This window comes from Dromiciops gliroides, chromosome 4, assembly GCF_019393635.1.
Source record: "Dromiciops gliroides isolate mDroGli1 chromosome 4, mDroGli1.pri, whole genome shotgun sequence".
Classification (NCBI taxonomy): Eukaryota; Metazoa; Chordata; class Mammalia; order Microbiotheria; family Microbiotheriidae; genus Dromiciops; species Dromiciops gliroides.
In genome coordinates, this window is record NC_057864.1 from 59,078,700 (window position 1) to 59,106,203 (window position 27,504).

General features: G+C 41.4%; 1 protein-coding gene across 1 annotated transcript in view; it reads right to left on the reverse strand.

Annotated features, from left to right (window-relative positions):
• CD247 (CD247 molecule) overlaps nt 1-25,527 on the reverse strand; it is a 102,936-nt gene extending 77,409 nt beyond the window's left edge. Inside the window, exon 1 of the mRNA XM_044004081.1 lies at nt 25,369-25,527. Coding sequence (XP_043860016.1) covers nt 25,369-25,426 — 58 coding nt within the window. The 5' untranslated portion in view covers nt 25,427-25,527. The remainder of the gene's footprint in view (nt 1-25,368) is intronic.
• Nucleotides 25,528-27,504: the final 1,977 nt, after the last annotated feature.

The window sequence follows — 27,504 nt, forward strand, 5'->3', positions numbered from 1 at the left end:
ACACAGTCAAGCTGCCATATAACATACAAAACACTCGACAAATAGTTACCCATTCCTAGACCCTCCAGTGAGTGGAAGTCCATCACTTCATGAGGCACCCATTCCACTCCTGGACAACTCTGATTCTTAGGGAATTTCTCCTTCCATCAAACCTATAACTTCCTTTTAATAACTTTCACTCAGTAACATTCATTTCTCATAAACATTCCACTCAAGCAGAAAATAGCCATTCAGCTAGTGGACCTCCCTGTCCCTTCTAGCACCAGTTTGGGGCTTTTTGTCGAGCTCTCTAAGGCCATATTGTGTTTATATACAGAAACAACATCAACTTTTCCCAGGCCTAATCACTACTCCTTGGATGGCTTCAACTCTGACATTACTAAAGGGCCAAGAACACAAGATGGACTATATCTCAATGGAATATTTTGATTCTACAAACACAGCCTAAAAATATTAGATGTCTGGCTGGTCTTGATCAGTTCCCTACGAGAGGGTTCAAATCAAGGCTCATCTTACCTGTACGTGCGAAGGCCAGCTGTAACCTCCAAGGTTCCCAAACATGGCAGAGAGACTCAAGATGAAAATACAAAAACTCTCACATCCTATGATTTTTTTTAAAGGAACTGGCCACCAAAAATAGAGAAAATTCTTAGCAGAGGGTACATGTTGGGGGGAAGTGAAAGATGATAACCATGTAAAAAGGAGCTAAATATGGGATTGAGTTGGAAATATGTGATACAAATGAAGTTCTTAAAAAAGCATGAGGGGCAGCTAGGTGGTGCAGTGGATAGAGCACCTGCCCTGGAGTCAGGAGGACCTGAGTTCAAATCTGGACTCAGACACTTATGGGCAAGTCACTTAAGCCCAATTGCCTCCCCGCCTCCCAAAAAAAAAGGATGAGTATATTTGAAGATTATAATGATAATGGAGATAATATAGTTTTGTGTTTTCTTAAAAGTAAGCTAAAACTGTGTTTTAAAAATTAATCATTATTGTACCAGTTTGTGCAGTAAGCACTTATTATTTATTAATATTATATACCAGTAAAGGATTGACAGTGTGGCTCTCTAACCTCTCACAGTCTTGGGCCATCAGACCTATTCTTTCCTAAGAGGGAGGGCCAAACCAAGAGGGAGTCCAGAGAGAGAGCGCGTGGCCTTTTCCACAAGTTTTAATCCTCTTTTGATAGAAGCGGGTCATTCTACATTGATCAAAGCTAATTAGTTAGCATCATTCAATTCCGTTGGTTGACAGGACTTGAGGATGGTCTAAATTAAAATGAACTCTACAAATGACATCAGGGAAAAGACCCTCACTCAAGTTGCTTAAGGCAAAGTCCATTATCTAGGTGTGGTATGATCCCGTCAGTCCCTCACAAAAGAATTTATCTCCATTTCTTTTGTTTCCTTGGGTTTGTCCCAGATAAGGAGAACAGGACTGATCTCTGGGTCCCCCAAGAAATGTATTATTAGTTATTATTTTCTCACATATTGATCCTCTATCCTGAAAAATAGAAGTTAGGGTAGTATGAGCCCATCTATGGATTCATGGTAGATGGAAAAGATTTCATAATATCATAGGATTTAGAACTTGAAGAGACCTGATGTCCATGAACTTGTTTTTCTGTTTTTTAATTTAATGACTATATTAAAAAAAAAATTGGTTTCCTTTACAATTTTGTACAGGGGCGGGGGTGGGGGGTGGGGTGGGACAGGAGGGGACAGGAATAGGAAAAAAATCTGTTTTTTCTTCCTTCCATTGGAAAAACAATGACAATAACAAAGCCCTTGTAACAAATATGCAGTTAAGCAAAATAAATTTCCTCATTGGTGCCTCACAAAATAAGAATTTCATTCTATACCCTGACTCCATCACCCCTGCGACGTGTGAGGAGGTGGATAGAATGCTTCACCAGTGATCTTCTGGAATCATGAGCAGTCTCTGCATTGACTAGAGCTCTTAAAGTCTTTCAAAGTTGTTTGTTTTTACAATCCAATGATATGTACAGACACATGTATGCCCCTATATCCACATACGCACACATCTGGATCCATATGTGTACATACATGTGGAAGCAGGAGGGTTTCTTGGTTGGTGGTGGTGCCTGTGTGTGTCTGTAAGCTGAGGCACCAAATATTTAAGTTAAATTAAATTAAATCTTTCATATCAGGAAGCTGTTTTCATTGTGATTATCGTTTGTCCTTCATTCTCAAAGTCCAAGGACATCACAGGGGTGATGTCTTGACTTATTCTTTTTCTTTTCTTTTATTTTTTAGTGTGGCAATTGGGGTTAAGTGACTTGCCTAAGGTCACACAGCTAGTAAGTGTTAAGTGTCTGAGGCCGGATTTGAAGTCAGGTCCTCCTGAATCCAGGGCCGGTGCTTTATCCACTGTGCCACCTAGCTGCCCCTTGACTTATTCTTGAATTGGATTTAAGCAAGGCAGGGTTGGGCAAAGTCATCAGCCTCGTTCTGTCTTCCAGAGTCATCGATGTCCAGCGGCAAGACAAAAATCAAGACGACAATGGCCTGGGATACAGTGGACCTTGGTCTTTCTAAATCAAGGTTGTTTCCCCTGCCTCAGTGTTTGTCGGAGGCAATGCCCTTCAATGACTAAGGGCTAGGCAAGAATTGAGACAAAAGATGGTCTGATTTGCCATCACAAAATGTCAGTCTGGGAGGGGAAGACCCTCAAAGTCTCTTGCCCAGAACAGAAAACAATTGGTATTCACACTCATTCTAAGCCACACAGAGCCTAATAGAAGTAACCTTTCTGCCTACGGCCTCCTGCTGCAGACTTCCCATAACTTCCCTTTCTCATATGGCCCACCAGCCCACAATGCTGGATCTTTACTTTCCACTTACTGGATTTTTGAATTTGGTTCTTTTACTCATAAAACCCATCAGTAACACAGTCTCTCTATCCGGGGGAAAAAATACTATTTCAAAACTCATGAAAACAGCCTCCCCACTTTCAGACCAATGGCATTGCTAAGACCACCCCCCTTTTCCCCTCATGAATCCCAACGGTCTCATAACAGGTGTGCAGCTGCTGTTGTGTGGGCAAACCTGTGGGTTCCTGTTCATGGCATTACAGTCTTTGGTCTTGTTGCCAATTTCACTTCTCCTATAGTCACCAATATACATCTCCCCTGTCCTCAAATGACCAGATTCTAAAGAAGTCAATAAAGAGTTAAGGATAGCCATCCCTGGTCTCCTCTCTCTGCAGGTCTGTGACAGCTTTCACAAGCTCAAGTGCTTAGGAGGAGGGTTCCCCTGGGCATTGAAAGCTTGTTGAGGGCAGAGACTGTTTCACTCTAGTCTCTGTATCCCCAGTGCTTAGCATAGTGATGGACACACAGTAGGTGCTTAACAAGGGCTTGTTGGTTGATTGATTTGGTGGACTCCCCTACCCCTGTCCCCCACACAATGACCAGACTTCAATGTCTATCTAAAGTTCCTGATCCACCTCTGGGGCCAGGACAGTCCTATAAATCTAGAATCTAACTTCCAGGAAATAAAAAAAACCTGAGAAATTCCATGCTGGATGAGTCCAATGACCTATTCACTTCAGTCTTATAGATAGAAACCTCTAGTGAGGCCATCAGGTCATATATGAACTGGCCACAACTCTCTGGTTCCTTAGGATGGATGATTTCAGTAGCACTCATTCTCAAGTGTCAGGCACTCACAGAAATGCTGTTAGATGAGCTGATTTCTCAATATGGAACAAACCTAAAGACATCTCCTTGGCACAGGACCTATCCATGGGTTTCTTGACTTTGTCCTAATTATTGCCATAAATGAAGCTATAAAGGTAAGGTAAGGAAGTATGGTGATATAGAAGACAGAAGGTAAAGATAGACCACAGCTAATAAATTAATGATCCAGGACCTTCAATTAAATGCTGCCCAAGGAACCTAGCCAAGACTTAAAGTCTATTAGTGTTTAATTGTTCACAACCCCCAGGGAGTCACCCATTCATTTACCACCACTGAGATGGAAATTATCTGTCAAATGTAGTATCAGCACCAAGGGATAGAATGTAGGTGTTGTGAAGAAAAAGTCCCACTCTCCTGAAAACAAACTGGATTTATTACTAAGAATTATACTAAAAACAAACTGAACATATTCCGTTAAGCATATACCTTAGGGTAAACACCCATTGGTAGGTATGTAAGACAATAAAGTTTTAACATAGAGGGAAAAGTCCCAGATACCTGAACATATATTTTTAAACAGATATACTCTTTTTGGAGTAATCAAGGACTAGGAGAGTGACTACCCACCAATTGGGAAGCAATTCTACAAATTGTGGCATATGAATGTTATGGGATATTATGACAACAAAAGAAATGACAGATAAGAATTCCAAGAAACAATTTGGGAAGACTTGTATCAACTGATACTGGGTGAAATCATCAGAACCAAAGGAAGAATTTACATAGCAATCCCAGTAATGTAGGGGAAAGCAGCATGGAGAGACCTTATAGCTCTGATCATTGTGGTCAGCAATAAAGACTTGAGAGGACTGATGGAGAAGCACAGCTAACACTTTTATATAGTGCCATAAGGTTTGCAAAATGCTTTACCCACATATATGTATAAATTTTATATCAATTTATATATGTTTAGATTGTCTCATTTGGCCTTCACAATAACCCTGGGAAGTAGGTGAGATGCTTAACCCCATTTTACAGATGGGGCAGCTAGGTGGCACAGTGGATAGGGTGCCAGGCCTGAAGTCAGGAAGACTCATCTCCTTAAGTTCAATATGACCTCAGGCACTTACTAGCTCTGTGACCCTGGGCAAGTCTTAACCCTGTTGGCCTCAGTTTCTTTATCTGTGAAATGAGCTGTAGAAGGAAATGGCAAACCACTCCAGTATTTTTGCCAAGAAAACCCCAAATGAGGTCACAAAGTTGGGCACAACTGAAGTAACTGAAAGACAAAAAATATGACAGATGAGGAAACTGAGGCTACAGTGATTAAATGACTTGCCCTGGTCCACACAGCTAGTAAGTCTCTGAGGAAGATTTACTCTTTGGCTTTCTTGATGATAAGTCCAGCACTCTATGAAACATGCTACACAACTGCTCTTTGGCCTAGAGATGGTGGACTATAGGTGCAGAATGAGGCATGAATTTTTACAGACAATATGCTGATTTGTTTTCCTTGACTCTACTTACTTGCTACAAGGGAGGATGCTATTTGGGGAGGGAAAATGGGAGAGAGTCATTGGGAAGTGGCAGTTATAAAAACTAGAAAAGACCATCAATCAAATATTTTAAAGAAAAGAAAAAAATAGTCCCCAGTACATTTTTTTTCTTTCTTAATCCCAAGCCACATAGATAAATGGAGATACTTTTTTGCCAATAGTGTTAAGCTCAGAGCCTCTTTCAGTACCAGTGTGTGTGACCGCCATTTTCTAGCAGCAGATAAGCCTCTTCTACCATTTTCTGTACACTATATCCGCAGACTTTTCTCTATGAATGCTAAGAGGACCAAGTAAGTAAGCTGTCATTGTTTTCCTCTAACCAAGCTGCCTCCCACTTCCCATTCCATCCTTTATCACCACCAAGAAAAATCAGGAGATCCTAGATTTCAGCCCATCCCTGTTCTGAACAAAAACAAGTCTCACTAAAAACTCACACATGACCCAAAGTGAAAACATAGAAGTCTATTTTTCCCTCACCTCAGGGTTGGCCCTAAATCTTATTTCTCAAATAGTTATTGAACCCAATTCAGATCAAATGAAAGCAGAAGAACTGGATTCAAATGCTGGCTCTGGTATTTACTAGCTATATGCATGACCTTGTACAAGTCCCTTCTCTTTGAGATTCGGTCATTCTTTCTGTAGTGGTAGCTAGTTAGTGCAATGGATAGAGAACTGGTCCTAAGGTTGGGAGGACCTGACTTAAAATCTCACCTCAGACACTTATTTGCTGTTTTAATTGCCTTAAAACATCTGGGCCATCTCTAGTCATTTTTTTTTGAGGGGCAATGAGGATTAAGTGACTTGCCCAAGGTCCCACAGCTAGTAAGTGTCAAGTGTCTGAGGTCAGATTTTTTTTTTTTTTTAGTGAGGCAATTGGGGTTAAGTGACTTGCCCAGGGTCACACAGCTAGTAAGTGTTAAGTGTCTGAGGTCAGATTTGAACTCAGGTCCTCCTGAATCCAGGGACGGTGCTTTATCCACTGTGACACCTAGCTGAGCCCATCTCCAGTCATCTTGACAAGATATCTTGCCACTGGACCGAGATGGCTCCAGAGGTGATTGAGGCTGGTGACTTTGCCCAGCCCTTCCTCACTTAAATCCAATTCAGTGCAAGCCATGGCATGTGTCATGGTCCTCTGAGAATGAAGGACAAACGACAACGATAACATCCTTTCTGTGGATTGAGGCTAGATTCAATGATCAATGTGGTATAGGAGAAAAAGAATTCTGTTTGCGAGGAACTGGACTTTTCCCACTTACTGACTGTGTGTCCCCCTGTGCAAATCCTATCACTTTTCTCTGCCTCAATTTCTCATCTGATCAATATTGGGCCCCTAAACTAGCTGACTTCTTGGATCCCCACAGGCTCTGACATTCTGGGAACCTGCCTTCTAATGATTTGTCTCACAAGGATAGGAACAAATTGGAACAGTCATCCTGCCTCAGCTGAGCCTCCCCCCCCCCCCCATGGCAATGACCGGAAAACCTGCCTTTTGTCCATCTCTGGAAGCTGAGGAGTAGGTGTGCTTGTCGTTTGCTCTGTGGGGTAGAGGTGTCAGGTGCAGGGCAGGAAAAGGGGTCTGTGCGCATGTGAACCCAAGCTGCCTTATCCTCACACTCAGCCCTGTGAGCTGCCCTGGTATTCATGCTCATTTCGAGAGTAGAAAATATGATGGCGACGTTTCTCTGAAGGGCAACCCCTCGTGAAACTGGGATCCCAGGCAACCTCACTTCTGAGTGAGACTCATTTACTCCATCTCCTGAGGGTGGGGGCGGGGGGCGGGGCCAGCTGAACAACGATAAAAATCGCCACATGTGCAAGTCTATTGAACGAGAAATGTTTTCAGGGGATGCTGTCTCTAAGATGCCTAGGTCAGAAAAGTCCATCTCTGTGACGTCTGCCATGCCTCTGGACTGAGTTGTGCACTGTGCATTGCCAGGGTGAGGCGATAGTCCTTCAGAAGTCCCTGCCTTGGACCTGGCTTCAGGCAGACTTCAGATACTTGTTGGTGACTTTGCACAGCCCTCCCTCACTTCAATCCAATTCAGTGCCCAAGTCACCCAGACATCATGTTCCTCCTCCAGAATCAAGGATAAACAACAGACACACAAGGTGAACCATCTGAACCTGTTTCCTTAGCGATGCAATGAAGCCAATAGCAGCATCTTTTTCACAAAGTTGTCGTAAGATTCAAATGAGTTCGTGTATACAAAGTATTCTGCAAACAGTGAAACCCTGTATCAATGGCAAAGCCAGATAGGCAGCCCAGTGGGTAAAACATTGGACCTTTAGTCAAGAAGACTCGAGTTTATAAACCTATTTCAAACACTAGCCATGTGACCCTGGGCAAGTCACTAGGAACTAAAGAACAACAATAATAAGCATCGAGTCTCCTTAAACCAGAAAATGGAAACAGAAACCTTAATCATCAACAAGAAAAGGCGGTGGGGGGGTGGGGGGGTGGAGCGGGAGGGGGGGAGGCTCTAAGTCCTGGTTAACTCTATGGCTCTGGCCAAGTCATTTAACACTTCTAGGCTTCAGTTTCTCTGATTGTAAAATAAAGAGACTGAGCTAAATGATCCTAACTAGGATAAAGCAACTAGAGTCATATCCTTGAGCACTGACATTTCAAAGGTGCAAGAATTTAATATAAATTTGTTCTTGTTCAGTCATTTCAGACTTCTCGTGACCCCTTTTGAAGTTTTCTTGGCAAAGATACTGGAGTGATTTGCCATTTCCTTCTCCAGCTCATTTTACAGATGAGGGAACTCAGGCAAGCAGATTTAAGTGACTTGCCCAGGGTCACACAGTTTGTAAATGTCTGAGGAGGCCAGATTTGAACTCAAGATGAATCTTCCTGGCTCTAGTCTAAGCACTCCACTGCGCCACCTAGTTGCCCTATGGTATTTAATATAAATACTCTAGCAAAAAAGAAACTTGCTTCCCACACCAGAAACTATTCCCTAGAGCAGGAATGCTTAATTTGGAGTCATGGAACTTTAAAAAAATGTTTTTTGATAACTGCATTTCAGAGTAATTGGTTTTCTTTTTTTAAAATGCTGTGTATTTTATTGTATAGGCAGCTATGTAGCTCAGTGGATAGAGCACCTAGAGTCAAAAAGAGTCATCTTTCTGAATTTAAATCTGGCCGCACACGCACTTAGTAGCTGAGTGACCCTGGGCGAGTCACTTAACCCTGTTTGCCCAAGTTTCTTCATCTGCAAAATGTGCTGGAGAAGGAAATGGCAAACCACTCCAGGATCTTTGTCAAGAAAACCCCAAATGAGGTCACAAAGAGTTGGACATGACTGAAATGACTGAACAACAATAACAAATTTTATTCTATGCATTAAAAAGCATTATTCTGAAGAGTGCATTGGTTTCACCAGACTGTTAAAGCAGTCCATGACACAAAAAGGCTAAGAATTCCTACCCTAAAGGAATTTTTGCCCCGAGATCCTGGTCTTCTGATTGGTGACTCTCCAAATATTTTCTGAGAAATACCTCAGCCACCATGCTTCACTTCACCCCCTACTCTCCAAACACTTCCTCCACAGCCTTGCAAATAACCTTGCCTTCTCACCTTCCTTTTGCTTCCCTTCCCCTCTCCCTTCAGTTCTGGATCCATGACCATCAAATGAACTCTGTCATTGTTCTTGGGTGGGGTGTATCAATCTCCTTTACTTTGTCCCCATTCACCATCTCCGGCCACCACTTCTCTATATGTGTTGTCTTCTTCTTAGAGAAGATAGATAAATTTCTTGAGAGTAGAAACTGTCTCTGCTTTTGTAGTTACAGAATATCTCCAGTGCTTACTTGACATGGTTCTTGGAACATAATAATCACTTAACAAATGCTTTTTCATTCATTCATATGACTTTAAGTATCTACTTAGAAAGAAATTAGTTAAAATGAGAAGCTGCCAGATGTGTCCACCTGTGAGTCATTGTGGCAACTAATTCCCCTTACTATTCAAGTGAATTTGGCTAAATTATTTCTTGTATTATTTTCACATCATGAATTACAAGGTTGATTTCCTGTTGCTTGCCCCAGGTGCCCAAATTGCTAGTTAGGACAATGAAGCTAAATGATCTCCAAGGGCCCTTCTAGCTCTGAAATGCTATGGTTCTTTGAATAGATAAATTGAACCATCATTGAAATAACTTGAAAGGAAACTACCCCCTTGTTGGGGCAGTTGGGAAGATTTACTTTGTGGAAATGGGGGTTTGAGTCATTGCTTCTGCAAGGATTTTATATCATGGTAATCTAAGGAATTTCATCACCCCTGTGAATGGATCAATGGTCCCTTTTAAAAAAAATAGGGGGGCAGCTAGCTGGTGCAGCGGATAAAGCACTGGCCCTGGAGTCAGGAGGACCTGAGTTCAAATCCAGCCTCAGACACTTAACACTTACTAACTGTGTGACCCTGGGCAAGTCACTTAACCCCAATTGCCTTACTAAAAAAATAAAAAAATAATAGGGATATTAGAACCTACCCAGGTTGTTGGAAGGTTTTATTACTGGGAATAAGGCTCTCTCTTCTCTTTCGTTGTAGTTGACTACGAAGGGCAAAATATGATTGCTGCTCTTCCTCTTCTTACGTATCTTTTCACTGCCTATCACTGAAAATCCCTTTGGATATTTATCCTAAATACCCTGGGTGGGTATTTAGAGAGTCAAGGATGTTGAAAAAAGAATAAAGGGCTGGATTTAGAAATCCTTCTGCCTGATCCTTCTTCTCCCTATACATTCTAATAAGTGTCCATACATGCTGCTGGTAATTCTCCCTATCCCCAACCCCCTACTCACCTAACCTCTATTTTCTTTCTTCAAGGACCTGCTCACATACCATCTTCTCCAGAAGGCCTTTACTCACCCCAGTCTACTGGGAAACCTTCCGTGACTCCCCCAATCCAAAGTAACTATATAGACGGACTACATGCAATCTGGCCCACACAATTCCATTGTATATAATGATATTTGTTGTAATAGGCCAGGCCCAGCCTAGAGTCGGTCTGGTGTCTCGGGTTGGAGACTAAGGCAAGATGGGGCACTGTTAATAGTTAACAAAACATAGTTAATAAAGAGTTAATAAAATTGGTAATAAAAGGTTTACTTAGCTATAGCATGGAAAGGATAGTAAACAAGACTGTGGCCTTGATTCATTGAGTGGGCCTCCCTGCTGACTGTATTGCCTCTAATGGTGCCAGGGTTAGAAGCCTGAGAACAGCTGGAGTCTCTCCTGTCCCTAGCCTTTTTGTAATCAAACAACTAGAAAACTGCCCAAGTCTAAGTCCTCTGAGCAACTCTGAACCTTGATGAACATTTCAATGCCTTTTATTTTATTTTAAATTTTTTGCTGGTCAATGAGGGCTAAATGACTTCCCAGAGTCAGGAAGGTAGTAAGTATCAAGCGTCTAAGGTTGGATTTGAATTCAGGCCCTTCTGAATCCATGGCCGGTGCTTTATCCACTGTGCCACCTAGCTGTCCCCTTGATGCCTTTTAAATGAACACTAGTCGGGGCAGCTAGGTGGCGCAGTGGATAGAGCACCGGCCCTGGATTTAGGAGGACCTGAGTTCAGATCCCGTCTCAGACATTTGACACTTACTAGCTGTGTGACCCTGGGCAAGTCACTTAACCCCAATTGCCTCACTTAAAAAAAAAAAAAAAAGGAACACTAGTCTTGCCTGGGCTGAGGGCCTTAGGAAAAGGCAGCTGAACCCATGTGTCGGGGCCCTTGGAAATATGGCTCCTGTCACAGATAATGAACAAATTCTCTGGGAATAGAGATTTTTTTAAAAATGGAGTTAGCTTGAAGGTAGAGGAATTTGGGGGAAGGCTCAGGTGACACTGGATGTCAGCTTAAATTGGATGGGACCTCCAACAACCTCAGAGCAGATCGCCAGGTGCCAGGAAATACGGCAGGTAAGACAGAGCATTTATTAAATGCCTTCTCCATGCCAGGCACTGTGCTAAGTGCTGGGGAAGCATACAAAAGCACACCAGTCTTGCTTTTAAGCAGCTTATAGTCTAATGGGGGAAGATGGCACATAAAGGGGTTCTGAAAGCTGGGGAAGGAAAAGTCACCTAGCTGGTAAAAATCAAAGAGTGAAGATTTGAACCCAGAGCCCCTGACTTCAAAATCAGCACATTTTATAGTGCAAGATGTTGTGGCTAGCTCTTGAAAATAAATTCTTCCTACAACCCCGACTCTCATTCCCACAACCCTTTAGAAATTTGTCAAGCTGACCCTAATGATGTAATCTCTTACCAAAACCCAGATTAATACAGGGTTTGCCAAAGAGTCTTAGTGCAGTTTTAAGCTACTAAAGCTTTAAAAAGTAGCAGGTTTGCCTCTGTTCAAGAAAACCCAATGTATTCTCTACCTCAAGAAATCTTTAAATACATATACTTAGGGGGCAGCCAGGTGGCGCAGTGGATAGAGCACCGGCCCTGGAGTCAGGAGTACCTGAGTTCAAATCCGGCCTCAGACACTTAACACTTACTAGCTGTGTGACCCTGGGCAAGTCACTTAACCCCAACTGCCTCACTAAAAAAAAACAAAAAACATATACTTAGGGGGCAGCTAGGTGGCACAGTAGATAAAGCACCAGCCCTGGATTCAGGAGGACCTTAGTTCAAATCTGGTCTCAGACACTTGACACTTACTAGCTGTGTGACCCTGAGCAAGTCACTTAACCCTCATTGCCCCGCCAAAAAATCAAAAACAAAAAACCACACACTTAAAAACAAGATGAATTAAGTGGGGGAGGGAATATTATTTACATTATAAAAAGATCCATGCATTTTCAAAATAATTTGCTGCAAGCTCCTAGATGCATTAAAAATGTAATTTGTTTCATACCAAACTCTTCCAAGAGTGGATGTACTTCATAAAGTGAAGTTTACTTTGCATATCAGGGGCATTTTCCAGTTTGGACTCAATACAAGCTATTTGGCTTATTACCCTAACTTTCATGCTGACTTTTTTCTTTTAAAGACTTTTTAACTGGGGCAAGGACATTCAATCACTGCTGGAAATGCTATGTATAAAATGGTGGCAAGGCAAGGCGGAAGCTAATGTAGAGTGATGGGTGGACAGGCCCTGTTTATGTGTAGTATAATGAAATGCTATAGGAGGAAGAGAACCTAAAGGTAGAAGACAAGCATATAAAGAGTTGTGCATATTATTCAAGCACTGGACATGATGACCTCTGAAGGGAGCGTCTAGCTAGTTGGCCTTGAGATTCTGAAAAGGCCGATCAACAAAGAACTATAGCTCCTAGAACTTACTAGTCCATGAAACCAGCCCCAAAAAGTCCTGGGTGAAGATTGTCCCTCTCTGAAAGCTATTCTAGCTATTGGACCGGGCATGCAAATTAGCACAGTCCCACAAACCAAAAAGTTGACCAAAATCAGTTTGAAACTTTGAAGAAATCCAACTGTAGGCAAGCTGAGACATTGACAAAAACTGACACTGTGACACATGGCACCAGCAGTGCCTATTTGTGGTTTCTGCCATTTCATACCACCAAGTCTACTTTCTATGTAACATTGGTCCAGTCAACATGATTGATTTGAATGAACTGTTTGCTAGACTAAACAGTCTAACTAGACCATCTAAATAGTCATATTGCAAAACTGGTAACCCAGTTTTGGCAACCTTCTTAATGACCAGGTTGTATCATCTATGGAAATTCAACTTATTGTTTTGCAATTGATCGACTGTTCAAATGACAGAAAGTTAATTAAGTGGATGTTTTATCATTTTAGTATAGCTACAGTGAATCAAAGGCATCACCACTGGGGATGATCATTGAACATTTTACAGTCTGGTCATATATATATATATTTAACTAGTAGGTAGATTTAGGATTGGTTTGTTTGACCATTCTATGAGTCTGACCTATCCCTATGTATACTAGTGGCTCACTCACCATGGGAGATGACATGTGGGACTTCAACTTCAAGTTCTGAGAATTACCATTTTCCATTCCCCCCCCCATCCCCCACTAACAACCTATGACCCAGATGAACAACAAGTCAGGGAAATTCCCATCAATCTGTAACTCAGCTCTTCATGTTCCATAGATTTCCAAGCTCAATAAGTTTTTTCTCCATTCTTTTCTCCATAGAAGGGGATTTGTTGGGATTTACTAAATAATATGAGTGAGACCTAGCAGAATTTGTCCTCATTCTCCAGAGAACACAAGTACACACACAAACACATATATACACACAATGGCTATGAGTCATAGAATTGTCTCAGTAGCACTACAATTAAATGTGATTTAAGGCAGGGCTTCTGGGAAATTTCCAGCTGGCTCAGTCTTCCTCTGGCCCCTGGAGCAACACCAATTAGCACCCATTGCTGGACATAAGAACACCACTGGCTCCACAATCTTCAGGACTTGCCCCCTTCTTTAATTCCTCCCTACCTCTTGACAAAATTCTTTGTCATCTCCTCTCATTCAGACAACAAAACTGTTGTTTTAATGGAGGCACAAATGGTAGATTATGGTTCACATTTCTCAAGAGAGGAATATATTATCTAATAGATAGATATAAACAGTCAATTCTCAATTGTCCACACTGATGGAGGGAAGTGGTGTCCCATTAATCCACAAATGTTAGGTGGATAACCAAAAAATCAGGGGAGTGGACTTGAATTCTGAATTCCCAAGCAAAATGGAGCAAAAGATCTTTTGTTACTTTATGAATTCCTTCTGATGGTTCCTTCCAATGGAAGCCACTCTTAATACTGATTGGTCTTCAGCTGTGTTCTATACATTGCTAGGTTTTCTTCATGGCCCTATGTTTCTTTTCTTGGTGTAATTTGCCTAAGGTTCCATTAAAATGGCTTTGCATTTGATGAACATGCACCAGCAATTGGGGCTGTGACTGGAGTTGGCCCTGAGTAGACCAAACACTTATCTTGGGTGGTACAAGAGAGCTAATCTGGGATTAAAATTAGGCCAACTGAAGGTTTATCTATTTAAATCCTAACACTGGTTATTCCAATAATTCTTCCTTTCCACAAAGACTGGGGCTGGGGGCAAAAACAGGTCTTTTATTTGTAGATATACTTGGTTTGATGAAAGCCTATAAGTCTGTCCAAACTTACAAGACAAAGCAATTAGGAGGTTATTATTCTTTGCTTTACAATGCGATTTATGGGAAGTTTCCCTAGCATAATTAAAATATGAACTGGTTCACAAAAATGTGATTTACATGAGAATCTTAATTAACTAGGGGAGTGTACACATGCATATAAGTGACAGACTCTAAGATGAGCAATACCTCACAGCCATACCTCTTTAAATACTCAGATTTTGTAAAGGACCTATGATCTCCTCACTCTGAATATTCCTTCCAATAATTCAGATCACAACCCACCCATCTGTATTTGTTCATCCAATGTGACTCCCGTCCAGGTCCTCCCATAAGTTTGCCACATGGGGGTCTCTCTCAACATTCCAGGAATTTTACTTGCGTACTTTTGGTTGCCATGTAAATAGATGGTACAGTGGATAGGGCTCTGGGCCTAGAATCAGGAAGACCTGAGTGCAAATCCAGATGTGGACACTAGCCATCTGGGCAGGTCATCTCAGTGTCCTCGACTGTAAAATGGGGATCATGATACCACTTGGCTCCCAGGGTTGTTGTGAGGATCAAATGAGATATTTGCATTAGACAGCACTTAGCATAGTGTCTGGTGCAAAGTTGTTGTTGTTCGTCCTTTGTTCTCGAAGAGGACCATGACATCAGGCGGCAATGGCATGACTTGCAGTGAATTGGATTTAAATGAGGCAGAGCTGTGCAAGGTCACCAGCCTCACTCTCTCCTCCAGAACCATCTGGGTCTGGTGGCAATATATACCTTATGATGGCTGGAGATGGCCCTGGATGTTTGAAACGATCAGGTTAAGAGACTTGCCCAGGGTCACACAGCTAGTAGCATCAACTGTCTGAGAACAGATTTGAACTTGGGTCCTTCTGACTCCAGTGTCAGTGCTCTATCCACTGTGCCACCTTGCAGCCCCCTGGTACCAAGTAGGTGCTTAATAAATACTTGTTTCCTTTCTTTGGTCAAGCCAAAATATATGTAAGTTAGATGTAAAATATGAGAGGTACTAAAAGATTGGGGCACTAAAAGATTAAGTGACGTGCTAAGGGTGACACAGGCTGTATGTATGAAGCATGTCTCAGTCCAGCTCCTCCTGACTTAGGGGCCTACTCTTTACTCACTAGGTGATATGTTCTCTTAGACCTAGACAAGAAACTTCTAAGACAATAAGTTTCAGTAAAAGTTGCTTTCCATTATAAAGAAAGTCCTTCATGGGAAGCCCCCAACACTAAAAATCTCAGGTCCAGTAGAAAAAAAAGACAAATTATACCCCCCAAAACATATATACGCACATATCTCTTATATATGTCACACATAAACATGAACACACATACACATACACACAAACATGCCTACATGTATATACATCATATATATATGCACACATGCATGCATGTGCATACACAAACATATTCATTTAATGAGTACATTGTCTTTTAGACCCTAAAATATGGCTGGCTATATAAAGTGGTTGAATTCCATTTGATCCAGTTCAATTCAATCAACCTTTATTAAGCACCTACTAGGAAGTAGATTTCACTAGGATCCAGTTGATCCCCTCATCACAGTTGCTTTCCCTCTCCCTTTACTGAATTAGCAGATTGACTAAATCGAACGTCTTAGTGTTTTATAGCTGCTACCTTTGTTCCTAACAATCTGATATAAGATACAAGCAGTATTGTGAAATTTATTATCTTTTTTTTAAAAAGTACCTACATTGAAAACATCATTTACTAGAACTGCGGTAAAAACTCCAACGAAAGATAATTTTGGGGAGCACTTCAATTAAATATCAACAATGAAATATAGGATTCATAGGATTTAGATCTAGCTGGAACTTTAGGTCATCTAGTCTAAATCCATCATAATAGTTGTTCAGTCCTGTCTGATTCTTTATGACCCCAAGGACCATATTGTCCAAGGGGTTTTCTTGACAAAGACACTGGAGTCGTTTGCCATTTCCTTCTCCAGCTTATTTTACATATGAAGAAAGTGAGGCAAATGGGGTCAAGTGACTTGTCCAGGGTCACAAAGTTAGTAAGTGTCTGAGGCTGGATTTGAACTCAGGAACATAAGTCTTCCTGATTCCAGGCCCAATGTTCTATCCTCTGTACTACCTCCAAACCTATCATTACAAATGAATAAACTGAGACTGATAAAAAGGAAGTGATTTGCCCTACAGCACAGAATAATAGAGAGGACTAAGCAGGGGACTTGGTGGAAAAGGACCTCAGCTGCTTTTGCAGCTTAATTAACTGTGATTTGGGGGGTGGGTGGGTAAATCCCTCACCTCCGTGGGCCTCAGTATCTTCCTTGGTAAAATGAGGTGGGGGGTAGCCAGATAATTTTAAAAATCTGTTCCACCTCTAACATTCTAAGATTCTATAATTTTTCCCAAGACTAATGTCAAACTTACTAGTTTGCAATAAATAGCAGAGCCAAGATTCAAAGCCTAGGACCGAGCCTTCAAACCCAAGATTCATTCCACCGGACCATACATAATCAGAAAGAAGAGTTACATTAAGTGGAAATATCCTGCGAAGAACTAATCATCTCTAATGTCTCAAACAGGAAGCCATATTTGCCAAGGCAAATTCTTTAAAGTCTGCTTCGGAAATCAACCGTTATAAATTCTCTTATACGTTGATTAATAAGAACCTAGCCAAGGGCCCATTTGACTGGGTGCAGCAAAGAAGCAAATATATATTCTATTTTTTCCCTTCTATTTTCTCTTCTCATCTTTTCTTTTCTTTTCTCTTTTCTTCTTTCTTTCTTTCTTTTTTGAGTTTAAGAATCAAGTGCTCAATTGTACAACTATTAATTAAGGATGTAATGTGCAAAGCAAATATAGGTAGTGGCTACTCATAGCACTGTGGTACCCTTGACCACTTCCTACAATTAGCCTGCTCCATATTGTCAGGTGTCTCATGCACTTTAACAGCCTCCCTTCCCCTTCCCCCCACCAATTACACCTCCTCCACCCCAACTTTTACTCCTTTTGGTTATCATGATAAATACCTACTTACTGAAGCACAGGATGTGACCCCACCACCATGCCCACAGTTTGGGTGGTTGTTGGGGTTTTTTTTTTATGGTTCTAAGGTTTGTCCTAAACCAGTGTCCCTGCACAGAGTCCTAGCCTTAGAGTAGCTGATTTCAAAAGTCTTCTAGTTCAGCTCACCAACAAACACATGAAATCTCTTCTACAACATCCTCACCAAGTAGCCTTCTAGCCTCCTTGGAACACTACCAGAGATGGGGAATTCCTTCTGTCATGAAGAAGCTTATTTCATTTTCAGATAGCTCTAATTATTAAGAGTCTACTCAGTTTATTGAACTGAAATCTGTTTTCTTGTAATTTCTCCCCTTTGCTCCTATAGTCCCGTCTGGAGGAAATCATCCAAACACAAATGCACCCTCATCAGGGTAACAATTGAAGACAACTATTGTGGCCTTCCCTAAGTCTTTTCTATCCTTAGTTTCAGGTTCACTCCCTATCCAAGGCATAAGGAAAAGGAGCCTGAGACAATTAGCGTTTGAATAGAAGTTACCCCAAAAGATTTGTATAATCTGATAGATGAAATGAGCTGGAGCAAGAAAGCAATTTACTAATTGACCATTTAAAGAAAAATTATTTTGAAAAACTATGGAATTTTGGTCAATGTCGCTTCAGTTTTGACTTCAGAAGGCTGGTGATGATGCATGCCACCCACATCTTGGCAGATGTCTGTCTGCCTCAGTTTCCTCAACTATAAAATATGGCTAACAATAGCACCTACCTCTTAAGCTTGTTATGAGGATCAAATGAGATATTTGTAAAGCATTTATCACAGTGACTGGTACACAGCAAACACATCATAAATGCTTATTTATTCCAACAGTCATGAAGGTCACTGTATTTTTCTTCTTCCCTCTTGGTAATGGACTAGCGGTACAGAATGAATAGGGGCAAGAGACTGAGAACAGACAACTCCAGAGGGGAATTTAATCGTTCCTTGCTGTTGTTGTTTGTATTTAGTTTTCAATAAGAACCAAGGACATCACGGGCCATGCCTTGACTTGCACGTGAATTAGATTTAAGTGAGGCAGGGTTGCACAAAGTCATCAGCTTCACTCCCTTTTCCAGAGTCATCAAAGTCCAGTGGCAAGACAAAAGTCAAGATGATTGGCAATGGCCCGGGATGCAATGGATGACCTTGGTGTCTTCGATGGCTGACCAAGCTCTAAGTGCTCCACACAGCACCTACTTCAGTGGCCTTCATGGCTCTTGGAATAAATTGTTCTCATCTGCCCATTCTGCTGGGGGGAAGTTTTCACATGCTTGGGGTAGACATCTCCCTAACTCACCAATGGGATTGAGGCCCATCAATTACCCTCAACCTGGTTTAGACCATCTTCCCAGATGGTTTACTGGGTTGTGGCCACTGAACACATTATGGCTTCTTGGAGCCACAGGTGAGAGTTGCCTGACAAGTGGACACCAACGGTGGATGAGCAGCCCTGAAAATGGGCTCTGCAAGCCCTCACACCAGAGGTGCTAGTCTTCCATGAACACCCCATACAACTTTACCATACTTAGATAAGTAAGGAAAGAGGCCTAAGGACGAACTAGCTTTTCTGATGCCCAAGTGACCTGGTAATATGTTTGTTTTACAGAATGAGACATACATTTTTGGTCAATTCCAGTGTATTGATTTGTTTTGTTTGACTATGTTTATTATAAGGTAGAGCTGAAAAAAACAGGAGCTGGGGCACGGAAGTAGGAAGGAACTACCTTTATCTGACCGAAATATATAGAAAACAGTCTAGCTGACTCCATGGTTATCCCATCAGATTTTCTGTAGGTAATGACTCAGGAGAACTATAAAATGTACATTTGAGGTATGCTCTTTGTGTTCCTATTGTTTGGGGCCCAACCTAGCTAAGTTCAGAGAGGATAACCATCAGACATTTGGCAGCCAGGTCATGAATTATTTTGACCTGCCCAATTCATGACTACCCTTTACTAAGGCATGGCGGCACTGAGATCTACATTTGTTCAAGGTGTATCCACATGAGTCATGAATCCTTTAAGAATTGAAGTTTTCCTCTCCAATAATTTTTCCCCCCAAACTTTAAAAAACAAAACACTCTGCCTTTTATATAACTAACAATGGCCAGCCTTAATAGGATACTTTAACGTTTATAAAAGCCCTTTCCTTTCTGCTGAGGAACTCAAAACCCATCACCTAATCTTATTACTTTTCCCTTGAGAGGGAATAACAGAATGGGAGAACTGAAAAAAAACAACCCATCAATATCAATCATTCCGACAGCCTCATAAAACTGATATATCAGAGAAGGCCCTACCCAGCTGGGTCATAACTTAGCATAGTGGTGACCATAACCCCTGACTCCCATTCCAGTGACCTTTCTATTCTACTGTCCCAGGCTGGGGAAAAAAAGCATTCTGTTCATTTTTCTGTTGGAGTAACTGAGTCACAGAGAAGGAAAAGGACTTGCTTATAATAACATGGAGTCAACACTAGAACCCCAATTTTCTGGTTGACATCCCATTACTTTCTGTGTACCAATCCGTGCTTCCTCAGTGAGGCATTATTTTACTTAAAAATTTTTTAAGGGAACACCCAGGTTCTGGCTTGGGTTAACTAGTCCCAAGTTGTCTATTACAGATCAAGAACTAGCTCAAGCTTTCTGGTTCTCCATTCTCTTGACTAGTTAACTATAAATCCTGGTTATAGAGCTCAGAGAAGGGGAAAGAATGCTAGATGTAAAATCCAAGGACCCAAGTTTAAATCCCTCTTCTACTTATTACCTCTGTGACCCTGTGTAAGTCCCTTGACCCTCTCCAGACTTCAGTTTCCTCATCTCTAAAATGGGAGCATTAGACTAAATGACCCCTAAAGCCCCCTCTACATCTCTGATCTTATGAACGCAAACTGGGAAAGATCTTAGAGACCATCCATTGCAAAGCTCTCATTTGACAGATGAGGAAATCAAGGCCCAGAAAGGTAGAATAATTTGCCCAAAGTCATATAGCAAATTAGTGGCAAGCTTAGGACTAGAATTCAGGTCTTCTAACTGCCTGTACCAAATACAAAAGCGAGCCAGATTGTTACCTATAAATTCCTTCCCTTCTCCTAACCTGGAGGCTTTCACATATTTATTAATACAATTGCCAGTAAACAATGAGAACCATTTTCAAATTTTGTTTGTTTTCCATACTAACAGTTCAGCTGCTCTTAATGATTTTTAAAATCTTTCCACCGGTCTACTTTAAAGTAACATGATGAGAAAAGCAGAGGTCATAAATGTTCTTGGCTTTTCCACAATGGTTTAGGTCAAGTTGGAGAATGCATTGGACACCCTTTTCCCCATTTTAATTACTGTAAAAACTATAAATTCCTCCTCATTAATAGCCCTCTCCCTTCATAGGAAATGGTATTTATTTGACCTGTTATTTTAACTGCTTAAATTTTTAGGAAATATCATGTAGCATCCTTCTGTTCTCCAGATAAAAAGGCCTTATAGAAATAAAAAATCTGGTCCAATAGAAAAAAATCAGTTCATAAGAACTATTTTAACCATATCGTTATTTAATAAGTACGCTTATCTTTTAGGCCCTGGCTGAATGAAATGGCTGTATTCAACTTAGTACAGTTCAAAAAAATCCCTTTTATTTAGCCTCTGCTATGAAAAGCCAAGTCACTGGGACTCAGTTAATAGCCCCAACCTTCAGTGTTTTTTAAAAATTTACTAAATTAATTGATTGACTAAATTGACAGAATCAACTAGTTGTTTTAGCGCTGTATAAATGCAGTCTTTGGCCATAGTTGACCAAAGAAATTTCAGTTCATTGCCAGTTGTTTGCCAATTTATAATCGATTCATAAATCCAAGAGAATAGGGGTTCTCAAAGAGAGAACTCCAGGCTGCTCTGCTGGTCTAAAATGTAAGCCATATGGTAAAATGTATCTTTAAAAAAATATTTTTTGATTGTGAACTTAATTATTAACAAGCACAAAAACTGAAAAACACAAAGAAAAAAAAAAGATTGCATATGAAATGGTGAACTTCAGTTATTTACATTTATTTTGGGGGGGGCCAGGGCAATAAAGGCTAAGTGACTTGCCCAGGGTCACACAGCTTACATTTACTTATAAAAAGAGCATATGGTGTTTAAGAAGGTAGTAATAAAATTGCCCATTTGTTTCTGTGTCCCTTTATGAATTTCTTTTTTTTTCTTGTTTTGATAATGCTTTTAAAAAAATACCCGAGTTATTAAAAAAATTTTTTTTTCAATGCACACAGAGGACACACAATTTTTTCCCATTATTTTTAAAAAAGTAGCCACGCTTGTTATTTATTCAGGCAAAAGCTGTAACAGCAAATCCAAGGAGACTCATGGGCCAAGAAATCTGAGAAGTGCTAGGTTACAAGGGACGATTGACTCTTGTATGTCAGCGAAACAAGAATTTTTAGGGGCATAAAAGAGCTAACATAAAAGATCTCATTCTCATATCATTTACATGAATATCCCTCTTATACTTAAACATTTCTCCCAATCCAGTGGGATGCAAGTTGTTTATACTAGGAACATTGTGTAGTGATTGCTTTTAAGTTTATATTAAATAAAGAATTTTTCTTAGACATCCATTAATGTGTTACATGTACATTCTTATCTATGCACAGATTTTCTCCTGCTTATGCAACTAAATTTTGAGAATGTTGTAATATTGGTCAATGACAACTAAATGAATTTTTCTTTAAAATGTTCCTCGAGTTCTAGTTCTAGGACACTGAATTTACTCAAATATATTTTTTTTTCTGAAGACACTTCCCTAAAAAACAAGTACATAATAATAAGATACTTGTGTGTATTATCATGGGACCAGCCAGATCCTTGATGCCCATTAGGGAATATCCCCATTTGGGGGGGGGGTTCAATGTAGAGGGATTAGTATTGAACTCCTAAATTTGTGACCAGTTGCATTAATAAATCTCTAGTGAGATGAGTAAGGAATTATTGAGTGGAGCGAATCACTCATTCCTTGCTTTATGGCATAATTGGGTGCCAATGGGCAAACACAGACTGTGGGTAGTCATATCCCTTCCCTGCAATTCTCTTGTATCTAGGACCAGGTTCGGATGATCTCCTGAAGGCAACCATAAGGCCAGATCACTTGGCTTCCTTGATACAGGTGGTAGATCCCTGCCACTTGGCCCTTGGGGATGTCTGTGGGACACAGGTAGTATTCTTGATCTCTTGTCCTGACTCTCCACCATGGGAAAAAGGGAACATCCTTGGGACAAGGATGGAATGTATCAATAAGGATACAAAAGCAGAACTGATCTATGCCGTGTGAATATGTACATTATTTCAAATGCTTCTCAATTTAAGCTTTGGTATCTGGCAAAGTGAATAATAGGGTAGTCCAGTTATTACTTGTTTTTTTTCTCTTTTTAAAAAAATTAATTGCTTATTTGTTTGCTTTGCAGAATGACCTGTATATTGTTGCTTTAGGAAGAAAGGTTGAGCTGGTGATAATGCTATAAAAACCACAGTAAAAATGAAAGAGAAATATAATAAAATTTTTTTTTATCAAATAGGTAAGAAAAGAAAGAGCTGCCATTCAAATTCTAGCTTGTGGCCAATTCATAGGACCATAGTTTTAGAGTCAGAAGGGACCTTAGAATTAATTAGTCCATTGCTCTTATTCTATAGGTAAGGAAACTGAGGCCCTGTTGAGGTGAAGTAATTTGCCCAATGTCCCATAGGAAATAAATAGTCGCACCAGGATTTGAACCTAAGTCACCTGACTCAGGATCCAGGGTTCTTCCTACAGTATCAAATGATCACCCTGAACAAGGATATTGTTCTGACTTGGCCTCTGGGACCAAAGCCACTCTATTTTTTTTTTCTTCCACAACGAATTTGGAATGTCTATCCAAACTGATGCGGAGACCTTCCATCAGGGCCTGGGTTGCTACGGCAGTCATTTGGGGGAAAAACATCCTTTTGCCATTAGCCTTGAGTTAAATTATTTTCATTTGGACAGCTACAGATGTCATTCAGATGTTGAAATAATAGGGTCCAAGAAGAGCTGACAAGCTAGCCCTTTGGTTTTCTATTTTGTCTCCAAGGGGCAAAGGGCCCAGCTCCCTGTCCGGTCCTGTCCCCTTTAGATGAATCTCAGGTTTATTCTTCACCACTACTACCCTATGGTAAAATAGCCTGCCTTTCCTTTCTATTCTCTCTGGCTTCTCCAGTGGGACCATCCCATATACATTTATCCACTAGTGACCTATAGACATTATAGTTTGGGATCACAGCTAAGTTTCGCTTTGGTTTGAAGGATTTTTTTTTGGTGTGTGTGTGTGTGGGGTAAAAACCAGGCATAGTTATAGTATCTCATGGGTAAGGTCTATATTACTCAATCAGCTTAGCTTTATATCCCCCCTATAACCCTAACATGCCAATTGATCGATTGTCCCCATCCTCTAAATTCAAAACGGTTTTACTGGTTGCTTGGGCATTATGGAGTTTCCATAAGTCACCTCAATCTAATATATTGTCTTTACATGAAGATACACTTGGATAGCACTCTCGGGCAAATGCCTATGCAATGTGACTCATTCACAATGACAACGTTAAGCAGAAAAAGTTGTCTTCTTACAGAAAATGTCATGGCGCCCGATTTCCCATAACCTTGCTCCAAAGAAATGAAGAAAGCATGTGTTCCTGATGCAGGCATACATGCCATGCTGTTCTCTTAATTACCCAACTTTCTTTTTCATCTCCCAGAGGCTTGAGAATGTAGAGGTGGATATCTGTCTATGTAAAGTGGAGGGAACTAGATATGGAGAGAGGTCTACATCTGTTGGAAGGCAGTTTCCATTTCTAGCTCCTTTCTTCACCTCTTTAAGTTCAAACCAGGCTCATTCCATCCTTGGCAAAAATTAAAACCCTATACCTGTGAGATGTTCAATATGAAATCTACCCATTCACTCTCTTCCCTGTGCCCTGAGCTAGAAGACAGGGCAAAAATTTAAAATCCTGAAGTGACTATTGGAACAAGGTTACTTGATGGTTTTTGCCATTTGGGGTGTCTGTCTCTAAAATAGGCCAGCACCAAGGACCAGCCTCAGTATCCTTTTGTCTTTACACGCCGTCACTGTCTCCTAGTCTTACGCCTCCTTGTCATTGCCCCCAGCCCCTAGCCCCTTAAGCCTAGAGAGTGACATGAGAGCTGTTACAGAGCCCAAGTTGGGTGTGTCATAGGCCTGCCTGCAGGCCTCTCTCTAAGCCATGTATCTGCAGGGCCAACCATGACAAAGCTTTTTGAGAGTCTGGTGTTTTCATAAACACTTTTTGATGGCACACAAAATGAGAGCCTGCTCTGGCTGAAGCTGCTGGATACCCTCTTAAGGACTCAGGAAAAACTGACTGCAAATGAAACACCCTTCCCAAAACATTACTTCTGCCCCTCAACTCCAGCTCTTTCTGTTGACCCATTGAACATTCATTCAATCGTTCATCCTGAGATAGCCATCCAGGAAGCTGGAGAATAGAAAAAGAGAGGAAAAAAAGGTCCAGATGGGAGTGGGAGCAAGTGGAAGGCCCAAATCTAAAGACGGGCCCGCCTCATGAAACAGGGCTCAGATGACAGTTTCTGGTTCAGGTCAGCCTTATCTTGTTACTCTCCTCCCCACAGACACCAGCAACTGCTTCATTTCCCCCTGCAGGCTTTTCCTCATGCCTAGAAAAAAAATCTATATCTAGAAGAGGCAGGGGACACGTAGGGAAGCTACGTCTTTGAGTGGCCAGCCCTGAAACGATGCCCGACTTTCTTGTAATGAGGAGGACAGGCATACCACAGGTAGGATCCCACCCTGTCTCCCCCATCACTGCTCCCCTTGTCTGATGCCAGAGCGTGGCGATTTGATGGAGAGACCCGTTTCTTCCCCCCTTCTCCAATAGATTTCTAAAGAGTCCCCCCTGCTATCTGAAAACCTGGCCGTACCTGTAATTGGGACCCGTGCCTGCAGGATGGCAGCGATAACAATTCCCTTCCACTTCATCTCTTTCTTTCCCCCAGGATGGTGCTGAGGGGGACAGGAGGCCAATTGGCAGCCGGGTCTGGGACGATGAAGAGAAAAGCTACCTCCGCGGGCTTTGTTCTTCTGGCGGCCTTCTCAGGAAGTGTGAGAACTAGATCTTTCAGAAAGCACCTGCCAACAGGGAGGCTGTATAACACACACTCCCCCTCTTGGTTCACAATGAGGAAGCTTCAGAGGTTTGAGGTTTTGGGGGTGTGTGTGTGTATGTGTGTGTATGTGTGTGTGTGTGTACCTTTTCTCTCATCTCACAACTGATCTTTCATTTTCCTTTTTTCAGTAGGGGTGTTAGAGATGGCTAATTGCACACCCCATGCTCCAGGGATCAGGTAAGTTTGGTTCCTGGACAGACATGACCCAACTGCTTGCTAGAACTGAGAGCTGCCTCTTTCCTGGCCTCTTTTCTTGCACCTCCTAATATCAATGCCCATCTGATTGAAAGAACCTGCTGAGCGGCTAGTAACCAACGGGCATTAATGAATCAGATTTTCTATTTCGCAAAGTACATTTTGAAGAAAGGAGTTGGCCACTTTGAGAAAAGTTTTAGAGACATTTTGACTCTACTCCTCCTCCTCCCCCCACCAATCACATTCACCAACACTTTCCCCATTTTCCGACACAACAGTAGGGATGTTGGTGATAGATCTGGTCCCCCACCCCCACCACCCACCCCTGGCCCTTGATCTTGAAGCTTAGATCTGGAGAAACATTCCAATTTTCTAATACTGAATGGAGGCAGGCTAACCTTAAGTTTCATCAAGGATTCGTGAGAATTTAGTTTTAGGAGGACAGAAGAGTGCTTCATAGATTTGGACATTCTAGCAAGATTAGTCCTGACTTGGTATTGGAGAGGGAGGTCAGCTTTTATGAAATATACATATTGAGACCCATCCTAGGGTACTTTTTACACTAGGTAGATAATGGGCAATGTGGAGGTACTTTGAAAGTTATTGTTCTGGAGGCAGTATGGTTCAGTAGAAAGCAAGGGGGATTTTGATTGGAAGGACCCAGTTTCAAATCCTAGTTCTGCTGATATCACCTGTATTGCCTGAGTCAGATCATTAAACCTCTTTGAGAATCTGTTCTTCATCTATAAAATGAGTGTTGAAATAAGTATCTTCCAGATGGTAAACACAGGTTCCAATCAGAAAGACTTCCAGCCCTATGTCATACGGTCTATTATTTTTTCTCCAGTAGAATGTTAGTTCTTTGAAGGCAGGAACTATTTTGAGTTTTGTTTTGTTTTTGTCTTTGTAGCCCTAAAACCTAACCCAGGAACTTGTACATAAAACGTGCTTAATAATAATTGTTAGATTGGACTGGATAGGATTGGATTGGATTTGGGTCACATCATGCCTACAGAACTGACCTGTTCTCCACAGGATCTTTGGAATGAAGAAAGGCTGAAGGCTGGTTTGACCAGAACTACAATGGCCTTGGCAATATTAGTGAAAGAGTTTGAGTCCCTGCTGTTAACTGCATATTGCTTAGAGGGGTGATAGTGACTGGATTTCAGGTCAGAGATCAAGGGATGCGTAACTTGAGTAGAAGGTGGTAATGCCTTCCTGTGTCATTCACATGACTAGATTAACTCCTTGTTAACCAAATTAACATGAATAAGACTTTGGCACTGCCAGAGAAGGTGTCTCCTTGGTAAAGTCATGAACTTGATCCCGGTACTTCTTGGTATTTTAAGACCACTTGCTGTAGCTAATGACTTTGGAATTAAGAGAGCTAGAAAGGGGGCGGCTAGGTGGCGCAGTGGATAAAGCACCGGCCCTGGATTCAGGATTCCTGAGTTCAAATCCAGCCTCAGACACTTGACACTTACTAGCTGTGTGACCTTGGGCAAGTCACTTAACCCCCACTGCCCCGCAAAAAAAGAGAGAGAGAGAGAGAGCTAGAAAGCTGTAGAGATGCAGAAAGAAAAAGGAGATTCTGGTCCTCTAGAAGCAAGCCAATGTGGCCCTTCCAGAGAACTAAGTCCATCAGGGAATCACATTGCCTCAGCAGAAGAGAGAACCATGTAATAGAGAAAAGAA